This window comes from Chelonoidis abingdonii, chromosome 1 (assembly GCF_003597395.2).
Source record: "Chelonoidis abingdonii isolate Lonesome George chromosome 1, CheloAbing_2.0, whole genome shotgun sequence".
Lineage (NCBI taxonomy): Eukaryota > Metazoa > Chordata > Testudines > Testudinidae > Chelonoidis > Chelonoidis abingdonii.
In genome coordinates, this window is record NC_133769.1 from 94533256 (window position 1) to 94554829 (window position 21574).

General features: G+C 40.8%; 1 protein-coding gene across 13 annotated transcripts in view; it reads left to right on the forward strand.

The window, feature by feature from the left end:
- ATF7IP (activating transcription factor 7 interacting protein) overlaps positions 1–21574 on the forward strand; it is a 168689-nt gene that overhangs the window by 95635 nt on the left and 51480 nt on the right. For 7 of the 13 annotated variants that reach the window (XM_032789056.2, XM_032789057.2, XM_075067672.1 and 4 more), the window contains 6 exons: positions 6773–6910; positions 8774–8839; positions 10039–10112; positions 10987–11075; positions 11845–12480; positions 15253–15320. In XM_032789056.2, the coding sequence (XP_032644947.1) occupies positions 6773–6910; positions 8774–8839; positions 10039–10112; positions 10987–11075; positions 11845–12480; positions 15253–15320 (1071 nt within the window). Of the gene's footprint in view, positions 1–6772; positions 6911–8773; positions 8840–10038; positions 10113–10986; positions 11076–11844; positions 12481–15252; positions 15321–16776; positions 19033–21574 lie in introns of those variants that run through there. The other 6 variants (XM_032789049.2, XM_032789053.2, XM_032789054.2 and 3 more) reach the window with 1 other exon arrangement.

Sequence of the window (21574 nt, forward strand, 5' to 3'; positions counted from 1 at the left end):
ATATTTTTAGGTGGAACACACAGCTCTTCTATTGTAGCTCTTTCACTTTGAGTTCTAGCCTCTTTTCTTTGGATAATTTCCATATCAACCTGCAGATCACAAAAATAATTCTGTGCCCTTCACAGTCCTTATTATTGATCAAGACCTTTTAGGTCAGGGGTCCCCAACGTGGTGCCCACCGGGGTGTCTAAGTGCGCCTCTGTACTGGCTGGCGGATGAGCATCCGCCGAAATGCTGCCGACAAGCAGTGTCATCCAAAGGCGTCGACGCCGAAATGCTGCATCATTCCTCGAGCACTGTCCACGTTCTGTGGAAAAATTAATATTGATCATGTAACTGAAGAGGGTGTTACAAGAGGAGGTGGGGTGAATTAAGATTTCATGGACAAATCTTAACTTTACAACCTAAGTAACATTCTTTTGTTGTTTTTTGTGTGTAATCACTATATAAAATGCAAAATCTGGAGAATGTTCTCCATCAAATTATAACTATTCTCAAGCAGGTCAAATTTGGGGTCCAGTATAACTAGGCAATATCTTTTTAATGTATAATTGTTGGTGATACTCACCTCTTTCAGTCTGAAATCATTCATGCTGAGGTTGACTGATAAGTATTATAAAAGATTCTAATGCTTTACTTAGAAATTTTACTGATTTTTGTTGCTCCCACTGTCTAGCTGTAGTTTAAGTATGACTTCCGGGAGGATGAACCTGTTTGTATCCTATTGTTTCTTTGTGAAGTACAAAGAATATGTCAAGGATTTAAAAAACAAAATTCAGCATACTTTTAACCTTAAAAAAATCCAGGAATGTATAGTATTGTCTGCCGCTTTTTGTTGGAGAATTGGTGGGGGAGGAAGAGAAGTGAGAGCTCTCTCATTTGGAGTTGTTTTTGAAAATGTGTTCAGAAGTGTACTGAACGGTTTCCAAATACTGTTTGGACAATCAGTGTGAATGAGTGTCAAATCTAATTTCAAATAGGGATTTAAAATTAAAATGTTTTCTACATTTTCCTACACCAATGGTACTGTCATGCTCCAGCAAAGACTCTCTGACCAGACTGACTCTGCAGGTATGGAAGGACAGGAGTCTACCACATGTTGCCTGGTTGAAGCATAAGCTAGGAATTTTGGGGGTTTTTTTAAGTGCATGGACATCTTCAAAATTTGTCTGTGTTGGGAACTAAACTACATTTGGAAAAAGTTCAGTAGCAACTATGTTTGAAATGTTCTTTAGACCAGAGCCAAGTGTAAAATACATTTTAAATTTAGGCTGGGCCTAAGAGAACACCTTCGCTAATGAACCCTTGTCCTTCTCTGCAAACAGAAATGTAGCCTGATATAGTAGATAGTAAAATACATTGATATAGTAGATAGTAAAATGAAATTAAAACCTTTAGAAAAAATAAATTATTTGTGGGTTTCAGGAAAGTTTTTTTGCTCCTTTTACAGTTGTGTGGTTGGAGAAACATCCTAGTGTTAGAAATGATAGAACTTCTGCTCAAAATGTTCTCCAATTTTATCTTTCAGCACTTAGAATTTTAGCTGCTTCTTGGAGTGATGGTCTCTCTGTGTATTCCACTGTGGGGGCATATGAGTTCCATGCTCCTGAGACCAGAAGATTTTTGTTAGAAGGGTCAGCTGGTCTGTGCTTATGCTTTTTTTCTCCTTGTGCTCGGAACCAAGGACGTAAGGGGCAGTGCGGACCGAAGGCCTCTCCAGTTTCGTTCTGTTGCCCGTGTTCTGAGATGGAACCCTTCAGGGTCTGCAGCATTTGCTACTTTTTTTTTACCTGTACAAGTTGTAAAGAGTCTTTTGTACTACTTCTAGATAGTTTAATATTTAGCAAGTTAGGACGAGTTTAGGATGGGGGGAGGGCATTCCTCCCCACCCCTCGTGGGTGATTAATATGCCCAAGTTCCCAGGATTCAAGAACTGTTTCCTGCCCCTGGACTTCCTAGTCAGCAATGTTCACCTAAAGTTCCTCTGCTGCTTTGGGCAATCTTACATTTCCTCAAAGTACAGCATATGCTGATCCTTCCCCAGCAGAACTTGCCAAGCCTGTGAGTATATGCTTGGAAAATTTCTTATGGATTCTACAGCTGGGCCCCAGCCTGAACAGTCCTCTAATCGGTTGGCAGACGCATCAAGGAGCATGCCTCCAAGCATGACGACTTCCAGTTCCAGGGCTGATAGAAGTAGAACTGAAGACTCCTCCACTAAGGAACATCAGGAGGGTGGGAAACATCTTCATAAGAGATGAGAGAAATCCCCCTCTAGGTCTGCTTCCAAGAGGATGACCTCTTCCCTTACATTATCTAAGTCAATGAGACTTCATTTCCTGGTTCAGGAGGCTCAGGAGCACATAAGGGACACAGTCTCCCGTTTCTGAAGAGCAAGAGTGCTCTAAGACCAGCATCGTTCACAGGAGCAATACCATCCATGGTACCAACAAAAGAGAAAGCACCAAGTGCCTCCTGCCAGGGGAACTGTTGCACTCTGAAGACTGGTTGACTGGCATCAAAGACTCTGACCAGACAAACTCCACCTGTACCAGACGGGAGTGCTCTGCACTTCTTCACATCTGGGGGGAGAGATATTAACCCTGAGGTTATGATCATCGTCCTTGGAGTTTCCAGTACTCTCAGATCCAGTCCTCACATGAAAGACCCTGACACCACCAGTCCAGAGATGGCATGAAAGAGGGAGTAGTTCTCCGGTACCCTCCACCAGCTGTGGTATCACAAGAGCCACAATACCACCTATGGAACTGAAATTACCTATTTCTCTTCAGGTGAATCAGGCATGAGCCAGAGAGCATCATGACCTCCCCAAAGTGGGAGATTAGCCCAGATAGAGGATCCAGAATCTCCTGGGCTTCTTTATATTGTTAAGATAGTGTACCCATCTTGGGACCAGTAGTACTCTATGCCTTTGTGCCTCAGTCATCATTGGACTGCTCTTATTGGGACCATGGGACCCATATATATGCTATCATGAATTGGTAGGACCACATCGGGAATCATGACATCTCTCTCCTTACAGAGAGGAACTGGAACCCTCAGGAACTAATGGAGGAGAAGGAAGATCCAGAACAAATAGCTCTGATGAGAGTGTCACCATCATCCCCTGGACCTATTAGTAGACCAGTGAAAAATGCGTCATGGACTGTGAAATCTGATCTTTTGCGTGCTTTTACCCTCTACTATTCAGATTTCACTGGGAAGATCAGTGTTTCATATATTGGGGGTCCTGACCCAAAAGGGAGTTGCAGGAGGGGTCACCAGGTTATTTTAGGGGGCTTGCAGTATTGACACCCTTAATTCTGTGCTGCATTCAGAGTTGGGCAGCTGGAGAGCAGTGTCTGTTGGCCGGGCACCCAGCTCTGTAGAGGCAGCATGCTGCCAGCAGTAGCGGAGAAATAAGGATGGCAATACCATACCATGCCTTCCTTCCTTCTGCACTGCTGCTGCTCTCCAACTGCCAGCTCTGAAGGCAATGCCACTGTCGTCAGCAGTGCAGAAGTAAATGTAGCAGTACCACACACACTCCTACAATGACCTTGCGACCCCCCACAACTCCTTCTGGGGTCAGGACTCGTACAATTACATCACGGTGAAATTTTAGATTTAAATAGGCTAAAATAATGAAATTTATTATTTTAAAAATCCTATGACCATGAAATTGACCGAAATGGACCATGAATTTGGTAGAGCCCTACATATTAAGTAGGGTCTCTGACACATTCCAAATCCCTGTGGAGGAAGTGCAAGGGAGATCTCACAAACTCTTCAACGCTCTACAAAGTGCAGGGCCTAGCAATGTGGTACTCCCCATTAATGAAGCCCTCTTAGAACATACCAACGTGGTCTGACATGCCCGAGACGCATGCTTTTTCCAAATCCAAAAAGGACAGAAAAGATGTACTTTGTACCAGTCAAGGGAGCAATTTTTTTTATTTACACAGCTTGCCCTGAACACCTTAGTGCTCCAAACAGTCACTGAAAGAAGCAGAAGCAGGTAACATCAACCAAAATCCACCACTTCCGATAAGGACCTGTTAGAGAAGAAACTTTTTGGTTGGTTGGTTTTTTTGTTTTTGTTTTTGTTTTTGCTTTAGTCAGCCTGCAGTTCCATAAAATGTCAGAATATGATTGTGCCAGTTATTCCAAGCTGCTGGAATTTACTAATAAGCTCCCACAGGAGGACAGAATACAGTTCCATGCACTCATTAAAGAAAGCAAATGGATTGCCAGTTCAACCTACTTAAGCCTTAGTTGGTCCAGCAGACACAGCCTCCTTATTGATGATAACTGCTATTGCCATGCATAAAGCCTCATGGCTTCAGTCCTCTGGGTTTCCCAGGAAAGTCCAGTTTACAGTAGAGGGTTTGCCCTACAGGGAACAACCTGATCAGTGAGAAGACAGATGATTCATTGCACTCGTTGAAGAGCTCAAGGGCAACCCTCCCATTACAGGGGATCTGTACTTCAGTGCCAAGGAGGAAATTCCACAGGCAGCAACTGTATAGGCAACAACTGGCATCTCAATTTTTTTTATCATCAGAGAGGCTATGAACCACTGAGAAACAACAGAGGGCACAGTGGAGCAAGCACAACATTCTTCTGCCTTCCAACCTCTACCTCCCACAAACAAACATTTTTGATGGGATCTTCAAAAGCAGCAAATTACGCCAGATATCATGTTCTTCTGCCCAGCGTAGTGGCCATCTAGCTCGTTTTTTCCCAAAGTTGGCAGACAGCAGGCACATGGGTCCTCAACATCATTCATACCAACAACAACACAGAGTTTCTTTCCCTTCCACCACCAAAACCCCCTTCTCTAGCCTTCTTCAGGAATCCCTCTCTCTCATGATTGTTATTTCAAGAACTAAATTCCATCCTTCATCAAGAAACCATAAAGCTGGTGCCGCCTCAGTTCTGGGGAAAGGGTTTTTACTGGAAAAAAAATGTTCATCCCCAAAAAGAAGGGAGGATGAAGATGCATCTTATATCTCAAACAGCTCAGTGTCTTCATCTGTGGATTGAGGTTCAGCATGGTCACCCTGGTTTCAATAATGAACACTTTCTCTGAACAAATATGACTGGTTTGCAGCGTGTGATACAAAAGATGCCTACATCCACCCCTCACACAGAAGACACTTGAGGTTTCACAGTAGGTCTGAACCACTGTCAGTACAGAGGTGCCCCCTTCAAGCCTGTAACAGTGCTAAGGGTATCTGCAAAGGTACAAGTAAATCGTGGCAGTCATTCCTGATGTCATACATCATCAGTTTTCTTCTACCTCAGCAGCTGGTTACTGATGACAAAATCTCATCAGGAGGTACGGACAGCAATCTCATCCCTGTCAATCTTCTGTGTTCATTGGGAATATACGTAAACATAGAAAAGTCCATTTTAGTTCCCATCCAGACTGTAGAGTTCATCATGGCACTGCTGGACTCAATAAGTGCCAAAGTATAGCTTCCACAGGACAGATGCCAATCCATAAAGGAACTTGTCACTCAGGTCCAGCTGAGCCCACACACATCACATCTGTCATAGATCATCATACTAGATCATATGGCTTCCCATAACTGTATGATACCCTTTGTGAGACTTCGCTTTGGTTACTCCAAGCTTGGCCTTGGACAGTTTGTGCTGAACAGACACAGTATGGACAAACTTGTCTCACTCCCCCTCAGACTGCAAGCTTCTTTAGCCTGGTGGGAGAAAAGGGAGCAAGTGTGTGTGGAGGGGGGCCTCTTCATTTCTCCGCCCCCGCCCCTCCCCCCCAAGACTTCAATCATGAGTGTCTCATTGTTAGGGTGGGGCATCTATCTAAAGTTCTATACAGTATAAGGGATGTGGACTCCCCCAGAGTTCAGAGTGCATAGGAGCCTCCTAAACAGCATGCAGTCTGCGAGACCTGTAAGGGATTCCTACGAACCGTCCATGTTCTGGTGATGTCAGACAACACAACGACAGTGTTATACATCAACAACCTCCCTGTTTATAGAAGTTGTCAAACTTTGGAACTGGTGTATTCACCACCAGATCATGTGATATATATGATCCATGGTAGAGAAGAAACTGGAGAGGTGGTTGGTCTACCCCTTATGCCCTCAGTTTGGAGCATGTGGAGAAGGGTGCAGGCATGGACCAATGGACACTGTTCACAAAAATTTTCCAGTTCCAGGTGCATGGGTCCATGTGCACGCACAATGAAAGACAGATAAAGGCCACACATCTCATTCTAGTTACTGTACAACTTCTCTTTCCACAGATGGGAGCATAGGTCAGTTGTGTTGGAGGAAAACTGTGTCTGAAAGAAATGTTAGATTTGTTCTTTCCACTGAATTTCTTAAATTCCAGTTCTAAAATGTCAGGATCTATGGTGACAGAAATAAGGTCAGGGAAAAGTCCATTTACACAAAACTTTACCACAGTGTCTTTCACACTATTATTAAGGATCTTATAAAAACTGTTTTGGTAGGATTATACATGTTTATCATGCTATGGAGAGATGGACTTGTTCAGCAACTGGCAGAGGGTCCATCTATATCTATTAAAACTCAAGATGAGGAATTCTTTTTTCTAACTCTGCATCTACAAAAAATACTTAAATATCATGGTACTGATTATCAGATGGTTATTTGATTGACAGAATGACAGCATCAATCTTTGTATGTGACAAGATGCTGAATGTGTGCTGTGCATAAAGACATTGCCAGCCTCCTGAGTACTGGTAATGTATGTTTGCATATTTTTCTAGGTTGTCCAGAGGTTGTTAGAGGAGAAACTCAGTGCCCTGCAGTGTGCTGTATTTGACAAGACTTTGGCAGATCTGAAAACACGAGTAGAGAAGATAGAATGTAGCAAGAGGCATAAAACTGTGCTTACTGAACTACAGGTACTTATGTGTTTTACATGGCACAGTATGGCATTGTTTAAAAACTAGCTTCTCAACTAGCAATAGACCCCATCTGGCTGTTACTAATGGAAGTCAATTGATTTCTTAAACAAAAAACAACAATCCATTTTTTTTGCTGTTGGAGAAAGTGGAGCACTCTTGGAAGCAAGTCACTGGTCAGATAGTAGGAGCAAGAATTGTATAGTATGAAGAAAATAAACCCTTTAGTCATTAGTAAATCACTTTTCTACTCTGCACTGCCACCTTTACAGACATTCTTCAAATAAATGACCGGCATGGAAATCTGTCTCATTTGTGGTCTCGTAGAGTAGAAATGAACCCATTTTAAAAAAAGAAGGGTGGGGGAGAGCCTGCTGTTGGAAGAATATTTAAATGAAGAACCACCACTAGACATGAGTTCATGTCCAGTTGCCAGGCAGACTGAAGAATTCTGCTGTGATAGGGATATGAACGCTTCCTGTGTTAAACAAAGGTGTGGAGTTGCTGTGTTCTTTTTTTTTTTGAGCTGCCTCACTCTTCCTGCAGGAAAGTGTGGAATCTTCCAAACCTGGGGCTACTGAATACATGTTAAATCAGTCTGTGCAAGGCTCATGTCAAGACCGCTAATGATCTATTGACATAAGCCTTGACTGATCTATGGTACCTAGGGCATTTTCAGTATACCCATCATCACAGTATTGAGACGCCAACCTATGTAATATAACTGTCAAATAAATTGAAAATGCATGTGACCTGTGCATTTTTTTGATGTTAGTCATACTTATATTTTAAGTTCATAAGAGCAAGGACAATCTCTTTGTGTGTTTGTAAAAAGCCTAGCACAATAGGAATCTAATCCATGGCCCTTAGGTGCTTCTGCAGCACATATAATTACTATATGTCATACAGATTGCAGCCTTTCTTGTTACCTTGTAAAAATATGTAAAAGGTGGGGAGTTTGAGCCAGGTTTTTTAGGTCAGAGTTTCCCAAATCATTGTCTGTGAAGCTCACTGTCTATGGAGAGCCAGCAGGTCTCATGGGGATGGCTCCTTGCTTCCAGTTCTTCATGCAGATGTTTCATTGCAAAGAAGAACTTGGGTGTCTATAAAAGATACTGGAAATGAGGCGGAGGCAGCATAGCTGCCTATACAAAGGTCTGTTGCTTTGTAGGAGGAGAGGCGCGTTAACTGGTGCCACCAGAAGTAGCCAGCTATGAAAGCTGACATCTGGAAAGGATCAGGATCTGCCAGTGGATGAAGGAAAGCAGAGGGAATGGGCTCTAGGCAGTATGTCCGGAGTAGGAATAAGAGATGTCCGGAAAGTATTCAGGAAGATAAAAGAACCTGGCATCTGGACAATATATGCAGGGGAAAAGAAGGATCAGGTGGCCAAGAAAGTCAGGTAGGGGATAAGTGAGAGAGGGCAGAATAGGTAGGAAAGGGAGATGAAGTGAAGAGCAGAAAAAGTATGATTAATTTTTTCCCAAATGATGATCCATGAGACATTAAAATAGTTATAAATATTTTCCTAATGTTACTTTTCCACATAAGTAGTTGCTTTAGGTGCTGCAGGGATATTGCCTGATCACCACTGGGAAGGGAGGGTGGCATGTATAATTTCTAGAGGGAAAGATGGTCCAGACTATCTCTTTAAAATGTTTGACACTCCCTCCCTCTCTTGCACACATGCTCTCACACACACTTGCTTCCCTTGCTGTAGAGTATTAGTTGCAAGTTGTGCCATGTTTCCTGGGAAAGACTATTTTCTCTAAAATTGCTTTTAATTTATCTCAGTGTGTATCTTTAATTGGTCTAACTTTTTTTAAAATGTTTTTTGTGGTTCTCTCCCACCTCTGCCACCAGGCTAAAATTGCTAGATTGACAAAACGTTTTGGAGCAGCCAAGGAGGATCTGAAGAAAAAACAGGAAGTAAGGACTGAAACTGTAGATTCTTTTGTTAGTTTTTGTTTAAAACTAGTCTGAGTAATAACCTATGGAAATACACATTTCAGTATGAAAAGAACACTATAGAAATACAGTTAGACAGTTTCCCCCTGTTAAGGAGAAAATTTCTACCCTCTTCTAATTGCAGAAAGTGCAAGAGCGTGTTGCCTTAGTTAGTTTGGTCTGATGCGGGGTGGGAGACAAATAATGTCAGAAGTGTTGGTTAGCAGGTGGTAACATTAGAGACTACAATAAGCCTAGTGTTTTCATCTTTTCATTCAATGAAAATTGGAATCAGGTCCTTGAATTTAAGGCCTCTTTACACACTCTGGCAGCATAAAGGTGCATTGAAATGGGTGTGAGAACTGGTCTACAGGATGTGGCAATGTGCACTAGAGGGGTTTAAATTATAAAGAGTTTAACATGCACAAAGGAACTTTTTAGTATCCACCAGCAGTATCTATGTAGGACAGTGCGCAACATAGTGGTGCGCTTTAAAATTCACAGCCTTCTAGTGTGCATTGCCACACTGCGTACACAAGTCCTAAGTGTAATTTAGAGCAGTGTAAAGGGGCCTTGTTGTAAATGAGAATGCAGTTTCAAGTTCATACGTAAAAATTAAGGAATTAAATGCAGTTCCCTCAAATCGTAGGACTGGCTCGCCTTCAGAGGCTCTGGATCCAGCCTTTCTCTTTAACTTGGAACAGAGTTTGAAGGACTCTGGAGGGAGCCATGCCCACTTTCCTCTGCAAGACAGATAGATGGCCATGATACAAGGCTTTGGTGGGGAAAGCAAGTGAGTAGATCCAGACGAATATCTCCTTTCTCGTCACATTTTGGGGAAAAAATTAAAGAAATTAGGAGTAAACGGGGAAGAACTATTTCCTTGAGTCCAGAAAATGTATTTATAATAAGTTGCCAAGGAAAAAGATGGAAACTAAAAGTCCGAATGAGTTCAAGAGACCTTGATTTCCCCCTACTGAACAGTTTGAAGCTGGGATTAAGATATGCCAAATAAGAGGGGACAGTATGCTTTATTGAATGCGCTCTTAGGGCTCCTAAAACATCTCAGGTTCTTATGTCTTGAGTCTATGGCAGTAGAAAGTGCACATTGGACAAAAAATGAAATAAATACAGAGTTTAATGTAAAGCAGTAGATTTCAAGTCGATTTATTTCTTTGTAGAATCCACCAAACCCACCTCTGTCTCCAGGGAAAGCAGTGAGTGATACAGGCAGCATCAGCAACCTAACCTATCGGTGAGGACTGAGGAAAGCAGCTGTGTCTTATTTAAAGTTTACTAGAGTAGGAATTTGTCATTTTAATACTGAGTTGTGTTTAGAACAAGCCCAGTAAGAGATCTTGCAGCATATAATTTAGTGCAGGGGACGGCAACCTTTCAGAAGTGCTGTGCCGAGTCTTCCTTCATTCACTCTAGTTTAAGGTTTTGTGTACCAGTAATACATTTTAATGTTCTTAGAAGGTCTCTTTCTATAAGTCTATAATATATAACTAAACTATTGTCGTATGTAAAATAAATAAGGTTTTAAGAATGTTTAAAAAGCTTCATTTAAAATTAAATAAAATGCAGAGTCCCCCAGACCAGTGGCCAGGACCCAGGCAGTGTGAGTGCCACTGAAAATCAGCTCACGTGCCGCCTTTGGCACTTGTGCCATAGGTTGCCTAATGCCCTTTCATTTCCTCCTTTGCTGTTCAGCTGTGAATGCATGCCCATTCTTTTCATGTCACAAAAATCATATATTTACTACAGGAAATGTGCACTTAGTTAAGGTAATGCCGAATATTGAGTAGCTAGTAGTAATAGATTTTTTTTTTAAAGGAAGTTAAAATTACCTTTTAAAAAAAAATAGATATTTTTATTGGGAAAGCTAGATTGTGTACAAGTGCACTAAAAGTAACGAGTCAAGTTGGCAGTACTGTGGTCGAGATGACACAATGGATTAATTTTACAGGAAAAAAGTATTTGGTAATAGGTGGATATTGAAAATGACATAAGTATAAATAGTTTAGATAATTTTTTTTTAAACTGCTTTCTGTAGACTCCTGTACTGCTTGTTGATACATCTCGGAAGCACTCACTGGGAGATGCTAACATAAACCTTTATTCCATAGAAATGCCAGCACAGTGAGACAGATGCTGGAGTCCAAGAGAAACACAGGAGAGAGCACATCAACACCTTTTCAGCCCCCCATGAATGCAGGTAAGAAGCTTCGTCTGGTCTTCAAAAACGCACTTTACAATTTTGTTTAAACAAAAACTGCATTCCTGTAAATTGTGAAGATCAAGTCTTTTCTACAGAATCATCTTCTGCTAACAAGCGTTGGCCAGATTAACTACATACTTACTATATAGACAGTTGGTTAACTTTGACGCTGATCCAGCAGTTTTGTTGCACGTAGGCAGATCCCAGTCCCTTTGACCTCAGTGGGACTGTATGTGTCTGCAGGGGTCTGCGTGTGCATAGCAAGATACAGAACTGGGGCCTTGGTCTCTTATAATTGTGCCTTTGTAATTTCTCAATAACAGGTTGTAGTATTATTTCCATAAGCTGAGTTTTTACAGTTCTTACTGCATTTTATCTTTGCAGTATTTTAACTGATGGATAAAACTTGCCTGCTAACACTTTCTTGAAATTATGAGTTCAAGATTATAACGTCTCTGCATCAATCATGTATGTGTGTAATTTTGATACTAAGAAAATACCATCTATTTGTTGCTTCAGAGTAGGGGTTATATCTTCCTATATATTTGTACAGCACCTAACACAATGGGGATCATATACTTGTTGGAGTTTTGGGCATGATTGTAATATAAAATATAAATAATATTTTTTAAAAGTTACAAACTGTCTGGCTCCCCTAGTGAAATTATTACTCTAATATTGTGCTTTTCCATTTTTATGCTGTTATATTGATGTGAAATTGCTCACTTGGTAGATAAACTTAAAAATGTTTCTGTTCTTTCTGTAGTGTCTGCTCCCAGTCTTGCTGCTCCTCAAACAGTGGTCAGTGGACAGCCCAAACCTCAGACTCCTGTGACCTCCAGCTCCTTGACGACATCAGTTCTCCCTACAGCCAACACAGCTACAGTAGTTGGCACCACACAGATGCCCAGTAGCAGCAATCAGCCTATGTCTGTCTCACTGCAGTCTTTGCCAGTAATTTTGCATGTTCCGGTTGCAGTATCCTCCCAGCCTCAGCTCCTGCAAGGCCACACAGGGACTTTGGTCACCAACCAGCAGTCAGGCAATGTTGAATTTATATCTGTACAAAGCCCGTCTACTGTTGGTAGCCTTGCCAAAACTCCAGTGTCTCTGGCATCTTCTAACCCAGCTAAACCAAATAACAGCCCTTCTGTGCCCAGCCCTGGTATTCAGAGGAACTCTCCGGCCAGTGCTGGGCCAATAGGGACAACACTGGCAGTACAGGCTGTTTCTACAGCACATCCTGTTGCCCAAGCCACAAGGACTACTTTGACCACAGTGGCTACTTCAGGACTGTATAATCCTACCAACAATCGGGGTCCCATACAGATGAAGATCCCACTTTCTGCGTTCAGTAGTCCAGCTCCCACTGAACCAAGCACCATCACAGCACCTCGAGTTGGTAAGCTATGCTTGAATATTAATTTTGGGAGTGGAAGAGAGAATAGACGTGCAAGAGGAACTTGAAGCTTTTAAACAGGCTATAAGTGGAGTTTATTCATACAGGAATTTTATTTGCTAAGAATGATTTACTGAGACAACACCTCTAGACTAAGATCTGTCAAAACTGCTTAGACCAAAAAAGTGTTTAATTTTAAGTGTCTATTGGACATTTCTGAATTTCTTCTAACAATAAATGACACAAGTACTTTTGCCTGCTAAAGTTTTCTTTGTTTAGAATTGGGTTTAAACCGCTTGATGCCAGAAACTCCCAGTCTACTGTTAGTTGTTACGTACTTATCTTTAATACAGCTTTCCAAAATGACTGCATTAGCACAAGGGTTCTCAACCTTTTTTTTCTGGGCTTGCCCTTTGAAAATATTTCAGGCTGTGATGAACCTCTCCCCTAAAAATGTTAACAAATTACCTTACATACCCATAGGAGCATTCTCATGCTATTGCCACCCTTACTTCTGCACTGCTGCTGGCAGCAGCGCTGCCTTCAGAGCTGGGTGGCTGGAGAGCAGCGGCTGCTGTACTCCACTCCCACTCCTGCCTCCCCTCTCCTTAGCAATATTTTTTTTGTGATCTTGTGACCCCCTACAATAGCCTTGCAACCCGCTTTTGGGTTGGGATCCCCAATTTGAGAAACACTGCTTTACAGAGTAAAGGCACATTACAAGGAAAGTAAATACTATATCAGTGGCATTATAATATTGTGGCATGTCTTTCACAATACAGCAGAATAAACATAAAAAACCAAATAAACAAAATGAACAAATGAGTGCTAAACTAGTATCAAAGCAAAATGTATCAATTTTGTTAAAACAGAGCCTTCAAGCACAATGAATGTTTAAAAATGATACCATAGTAAGCAATGGAAGTGCTTTCCTACCATCTTCAGCCATTTGGTAATGCTGCTGCTGCTTCTCTGCGTTTCTAGATTCAGTTGCCATATGTCAGATGGAGCAGTCTTTAGTATTTTTGGGACTAGTCTTCAGTGTTTCAGACAGAACGGGTATTCCAGTGACCAGAGAAGCTGTACTGCATATTCATAGATTCTAAGGCCAGAAGGGACTACTGTGTTTGTGTATGAACCCTCCTGTATAACACAGGCCATAGAACTTCCCCAGAATAATTCCCATTTGAACTAGAAAGTTTCATTTAGCACAGCATCCAATGTTGATTTAGAAATTGCCAGTGATGGAGAATCTACCACAACCCTCGGTGCTTTCTTCCAGTGGTTAATTGCCCTCACTGTTAAAAAATGTATGCCACATTTCCAGTCTGAATTTGTCTAGTTTCAGCTTCTAGCCATTGATTGGATCTTGTTATACCTTCGTCTGCTTGACTGAAAAGCTCATTATCAAATATTTGCTCCCCATATAGGTACAGTCAAACCTCGCAATAATGTGCCCTGCAATAAAACGAAATAGCATATAACGCGATCATAAGTTGGCTCCCCTTTAAGGCCTAATACCAGTGGTCCCCAACGCCATGGCGCCCGCCAGGACATTGATGTGCCGCCGCCTAGTGCCCAGCAAGGGAGAGAAGCTGTGGCCCTGCGCCTGCCGGGGACAGAGAACTCCGAGGCTGTGGGCGCCAGTGCTTACTGTCCCCGGCAGATGAGGGGTCACAGCTTCTCTCTGGCTTGGAGAGAAGCCTCGGCCCCATGCCTGCCATGGGCAGAGAGCACTGGCACCCGCAGCCCTGGAGTTCTCTGTCTCCGGCAGGCGCAAGGCCACGGCTTCTCTCCCGTGATGGGCACTAGGCGGCACACATCAATGCACCACGTTGGGGACCAATGATTTAAACTGATCGGCTTGAAACCCTGCTATACCACGACCCTGCATTTATCGCGATGGAATTTTTTGGACCATCTATTTGATAGCTAAAGCCATCTATAAAAAAAATTATACTACTTCCTGGTAAGGTAAAATACAAGCAGAGCTTGGCACCAGAACAGGTTTTATTTCATTTTCTTGTCTGAAATTACACATTCAAACTGCTTTCTCATCAAGTTGGCACTTATTTATATCATATTCAGCTTTTAGCTCAGAACCCATAACTGACTGTAGTCTTGCTTTGCTTAGCACTTCGGAGTAGGAGTTTTCCCACTCGTACAAGCAAGGAGCACTGGGAGTTTGCATTGTGTGTCAGGAATATATTTCCCAACCCCTTTAACATGTATAAAATGGAGCCACAGGATCTCCCTACTAAAGATGCAGTGTCTGTTCAGAGAGCAGTCCTATCAAACTAAATGATTCTGTGCAGAGTCATTGTTTCTGTGTTCAGAGTCAGTTTGCACTCAAAAATGTAAATACATATCTTTGTTTTTTACTTTATAACCTGTCAGTGTAAATACGGAATAAAGAAGGATTTGGGGGATTTTTGTTGTGGAGATTGTTAATGAGGTGTTCCAAAAAGACATTTAGAACACTAAGAGACTTCTGAGAAAGAAAATGTGTAGCCTTGTTATTGGACTGGAAAGTACCTGTGATTTTATATCTGCAATCCCATCTACATTTTGTAAACCACTTTGAGATCTACAGCTGAAAAATGCTTTTACAGGGTAGAGCACAATTACTATGGATTAGTTTGTGTCAGGAATTTAGTGTTGCTGGGTATAAAGCTTTTAATTTTGAATCATTAACATTTCCACCAAGTATATTTTTATCATTGTATGTGTGACAATCATTAGATATTGCAAATGAACAATTTCTTGACCCCTCAGAGAGCCAGACAAACAGACCACCAACTGATGCTTCAACAAATAAGAGACAAACTGAGAGCACAGCACAGGTAGGTTGTGGTTTATGCTTCTGTGTACCATTCTGAAGTTATAATCCACAGGAGCATAGATCTTCACCTGTCTCTCTCTTCCTGCAGCCAAACAACTTAAATTCCTTGTTTCCTTCCTTTCTGGTTTTCCTTTCTAGCATTCAAATTTGTTTGTTTGTTTTTTCTTCTTCTGACTCATAGTGTTACTGGAAACATGAGCTCTTGGTAATATTTACAAAGATTCCCAGTATAATTAGGACCAACAACTTTGTGTAAATAAATGAGTTAATTCCTTTCTTTCAAAGAACACTAAAACATGTTTGATACAAAAGAACACAACCCAGGTTTGTCTACAGCTTCTGAACTTTATTTGAAAGCTGCAAACCTGTGAAATTACTGCAAACTTCTCCTTGCCACACTATGCCGGAGGACTGTCAGATGGGAATAAATTAATTGGCTATCTAATATTTCAGTTGTGTACCACACCACAAAATCCCTCTTGTAGAAATACCCACCAGATGATAAAGAAGAATCTGCAGTTCTCCCAATGCCTCATGTCTAGGGACCTCTTTTGAACTTTCATTGAAGTGAAATGGGGAAATTATATCACTTAAAAATTACTTGTAGTTGGTTTTCTGCATATTGTATTTTAAAATTAAATCCCCTCCCACTAATAATGGTATTAATGAGAAGTAATTCCATTAAACTCTACTGAGTTTAACTAGTATATAAACTGAGAGAGGAAAATCAGGACAATAACTTCTATTGTGTGACGTTCCCCTGTTTAATGGTATTTCAAGATATGTTCAATCTGTAGGGCAAGAGATAAATCTTCTGAGCTGTTGTCATTCCCTCCCCCGCCAACATAATAGCAGTAGTGATTTGGCATAGATGACAAATATTTTAGAATGACCAATCACTGCCATGTGTAAATAATGTACTGACATTGAGTATCTAAAAATGGTAGCTTGGTACTTAATTTTTCTTAGATACCTGTGGATTATAGCTACAAAAATGTGATTCATACTTGATATCTTTATATATTTAATCTCTGAAATACAGAAAAAATTGACAGATTTATGGATTCAAATCTCAGTTGTTAATGTCAGAGTAAGATATATTTTGGAGAATATTTGATGTTTGGCAAAATCTGAAGCTCAGCAAAGATTTTGCAAAAACAACCCCACTTGGTGGTGGTAGTGGTCCATCTAAGTGGTGGATGTGTAGCACGAAAGGAAAAATGTGTTATGCTGTCTGGTTTTCACCTTCTTGTTACATTATGTTTCTAGGGCTGCTTTCAGTGAAATGAGTTAAAGCATGTGTAATGCCATGGTTACTAATCTAAAACTTTTTAAAAAATTGGCTAGAGAGAGATGCTATTAAGAAATGCCATATCATTTAAAAAAAATCCAGTTAATGCCACCTGCTTTTTGTTATGTAAAATCCAAAATATTATGTATTACTCCGCACTTCACAGCTCTCAGAACAAAAAGTAGTTCGCAGTGTGCCGTATACCTGTGGCATATTTGATGGTACAACTTTGATCAATTGTTTCGAAAACCAGTTGAAAAAGGAAGAGACTTCATCAGACAGTAAAGAACCAGTAGAAGCAACACAGATGAATTTTAACTTCCCTGAAGATGTCCTGTTTGGCTTGGAGGAGGAGGAAGAGGATGCTAAGAGCATCAAAAACACCCACAAGCAGACTGGCTGGGCTGCTAATCTACTAAAGCAGTGGCTGGCTAAAAATGGCAAGGATCCTAGCTTTGAATTGGTGCCAGTAACTGAACTCAATGATATTTTAAGAGAGTTTTATTACACAATAAGGAACCATGATGGAAATACCTACAGTGTGGCAAGTTATAAGTCCATGCGTGCTGGCTTGAACCGGCATCTCAAAATGCTACCCTATAATCGTCAGATTTGCCTAATGAAGGACAAAGAGTTTGCCAGTGCTAACATGGTGTTTGTGAGTGTGTTGAAGATGCTGCGCATGCAGGGGAAGGATGAAACTCACCACCACCCTCCCATAGCAGCTGAGGACTTACATAAGATTAAGCTGTCTGGTGTGCTGGGGTTACATAGTCCTCTGGCACTAGTCAACAAGGTGTGGTTTGATTTGCAATTACATTTTTCCAAACGAGGGAGGGAAATCTTAAGAGACTTGGCTCCAGATGCCTTTGTTGTTGAGAAAGACAAGAATGGGCGACGATATGCTATGTTTAGATATCCTGGCAAAGGGAGAAATGCAGAAGACCTCCATAAAATGGGTAAAATGTATGATATGCCAGGAGACCCAAACTGTCCTGTTTTTTCCTTGGAGCTTTATTTGTCTAAGTTGCCACCTGAACCCCCTGCCTTTTACTTGCATCCGTTAAAACTAACGATAGAGCAGATGCAAGAGCAGCCTGTCTGGTACAAACGGGAACCTATGGGAGTGAACTACTTGGGTACAATGATGCCCAGGATAAGTGTGGCAGCCAGGCTGTCCCAACGATATACCAATCACTCTCTCAGAACTACTACCATCCAGTTACTATGTGAAGCAGGACTGGGGCCCAGAGAGATCATGGCAGTGACAGGCCATCGCTCTGAGTCTGCTATTAGACATTACTGGGGAGCTGCAGAAATTCGCTACAGGGCCTGGTTAGATATAATGGAGAGTAACACTCCCAATTATCTCTCTAACACTATTCCAGATGAAGTGGTAAAAGAACCAGTATCTGATGCTTCCACTTCTTCCGTAAAACATGTCATTTTAGAACAAAGTAAAATGCCTTTACTTCCTAAGAAATCTGTTGTACCTGCCAGCAACCATGTGACACCCAGTACTAATGTGACTTTTATCCCTGGGAGACACATGGCTCTGAGTTCTAAAAGTCATGTGATGTTGAAACATAGCTCTTCCAAGGTGCTTCTTCCAAAGGACATAACCAGTGTGACTACCAGTGCTCTTCAAGAATGCTGTAATGAACCTGTGTTTATAAACTGTGTGATAAAACAAGAACCAATGACTTGACGCATCTATAAAAGGAATCAGTTGAGATTCATTGCTAAGATAGAAAAAGGAAAACTTCTCCTGTTGATTGAATTTATTTTGCACTTGGGCATTAAGGAAATTTCTTACTGCTTAGTTCAGCAAGAAGTATCCTGCCTATGCCCCCTGAAGTGAGCTGTGAACAGAAATTTTGAAAGAGCAAGGCTTGGAGTCTGCATGACCTTTTAAAGCAGCTGGGACTAAAGTTGGTCAAGCACAGCCTTTAAATAATGCCATCTTCAGTAAGTGTTGCTTTATATCTTACACTGATGGAGAGGGTCTGTTTATTGTTATACCATCTTGTGCCCGCTGGCTATGATGTAGCCTTTTACAAAGAGGAGAATACTGATAATTAAGAGGAGTAGGCACAAATACACTATAGGTATTTATACATGCACTATCACGCAAGCAGTTATTTGATTACCTTCTTTCTTTTTCTGTCCAAATTGACTTCATCCTTATTAGGACAAGAATTGGGATTGTTCTGGTTTTAGCACACTTCTAAATTGACTGTCATATATTTGTCCTGATCTGGAGAGTTTGAGATTTATTTCTTATTTTGCACTTCTACAGGTCTCCCCCTTCCCCTTGCATAGTTCTAGGTAAAGGAAAAGTTCTTAAACATTCTCGTCCCCAAAGGCACTTCATGATAACTGATATCAAAATGCACAGCCTTCTACTGGTACATGGATCAGGGAGGGGGGAAAAAAACTTATAGCAACTGCAAAGGAAATAGAACGGCCCCATGAAATACAGATACAGCTGACATGCTGTTTGTTTGCCTGTGTGCGCGTCTTAACTATTTGTGTATATCTCCTGTATTGGATTTCCATCACATTTCACATTATCCCTGAAAGGATGTCTGCTGCACTTGACAGGAGTCATGAACATTTGACTCTGTTTCCTCCCCTTTCCACAACTGAACGTAGCATTTGGTCAATATATGCAAATTAAGATAAAATTATTAACCTACATGTTCAGTGCAGTATAGTCTTCCATCAGATTCCTTCACCAAGAGGAAGTGTGTCAGGAAGTCTTGTTCTCTCCCAACCTATCTTAGAAATTACTTAATTCGCCCTATGCACTTAGTACATTAGTCACTGCCTGATTGCGGCAAGGTAATCCTATCATTGCATTTCACAAAAAAGGGGTTTCTTACAGGCTACAAATTTAGCACCTGCCAGTGAATGTATTAGAAATAAGTTATAAATGCTGCTTCAGCAGTGAAGAAGAGTAGGAATTGAAAGGAGTAGGTGGACTTAATTTTAAATGAGCCATCCTAGAGAATTTAGCCCAATGACTTTAGTACCTCTCACTGCCCTTTTTCCATGAATTTTCTTAAAAGGACATTGGCAAAGTAAAGATCGTGTTTGAATTTTTTTACCTATTGTAACGTAATACCTAAGATTATGGTAAACGAAAGCTAAGAAAAAATATTTTTTACTTTGACTAAACACAAAAAATCTGCCAAATACACAATCAATTGCACATGTTAGTGTTCAATAGGAGAGAGAGGAGAAGATATTTAAATGTGAAAAATTGATTGTAAAACCACAAAAAATAGCAGAGACACTTAGGAAGAGAGGAAAATGTAGTATTTAAAACTATCTCTGTTTTTTCTTAAACTAAAATTCAAATTGACTTTATCCCTTGAAGGAGGAGTGTGTGCATGCGCACTTAGCTTAAGCCCCCTAAGAACTTCTCTGTCCTGATCTAAACTACTAATGAAGTGTTTACACAGAATAATGAAGGATACTATAAATAAACCTCAAGTTAGATAGTAACTTCACCTTTATTAACTCCTAGCTCACAAAAGGACTTTCTTGCTGGAAAGACTTTCAAGTATCTAATGGGTTCTCTAGATGTCTCGAACAGAAACTTAGGTGCTAGAAACCTCTTGAGTTCTAATCCTGAATCTGACAGTGACTCCCTTTGTGGCCTTGGGCAAGTTGTTTAAACTCCCTGCTTCTGTTTCCCAGTCTGTAAAATGAGTCTATAAAGCTCCATTTCCTCATGAGGCATGTTAAGGATTAATTAGTTTGAAAAGTGCTTTAAAGATTAGAAGTACTATTTAAATTTTAAGTATTATGTTCCTTTGTTTGTTCTACTTGCCTTTTTTCATGATGGTCCTGTCTCTTTTGCGGATTGTCAGAATATAGTTGTTTTAAATGACTGCTGTCCAACGGTCTGCCTTCCATTTAACACGTTACATTTATGACTTTAGTGGGTGGTTTTCAACCTATTTACCATTGTGGGCTGCATAGGCAGCTCTCCCTCTTATGTGAGCCGTATCCACACACTATATGTATTACCTGCATGGCTCTGAGGATGTCACATGTGCCGCAGCTGTATACTGATTGGGCCACAGGTTTAGAACCACTACATTAGTGACTCCTGTAGAAACACAGTAGACCCAGTATTATAATTTTACTGTAGGATGAAGCAAATCAAGCGGGGGTGCAAAGGAGAACAATTGTTTTCTAATATCTAGAAAGAGAGAAAACTGAAAATTAAGGGACAACCTAAACTCTCATAATATAGGGAAACCATGCAGTAGGCTACCCCAAGGCATAGGAATGCTAAAGAATTTGAGTAAATTAAGGTCCTAAATAAGAGATTCATAAAAAAAATTTAAAAATCACGGTTCTGCTGGACTAGCAAGCTGAATTGCTTCTTCTAAAAAGCGCTTTGTCCAAGTTTACACAAGAATGAAAATATATGCGTAGCACTTTCCAGACTACCCTTTATATGGGGTGGGGGGGGGGGGGGGGGGGGGAAGATTCTCATCCTTATAATCTCAGGTAGTTCTGTGCTGTGACTTATCTATAGTTACAGAACAACTGTTTACTTTCAACTTGAACAATATCCAACAGAAACAGTGCTATTGACCAAAAAAAAAAAATCTTCCCTTTTGTCCGCTTTGCTGCTTATTGTGGTCATACTTACCTACATGCCCTGTTCTGGTCTTACTGCATTTTGTGTGACTTACTGTAAAGGCATACTGCAAGGCTAATGGTTTCACTCGTTGGTACAATAAAAGTACATTTTAATCGGACTTCTGTTGCAACCACTCCTGTGGGGAGGATTTTTGAATAGCTTTTAATTGGCCAATTTCTAAAACTCAGTTTGGGTTTTTTTGTCATTAACTATTCATGCCATATTTTCCACATTAATTTGACTCCTGTTAGTTTGAAACTGTTGATTGCAGTATGACTAGATTTTTATCTTTTCCTGTGTG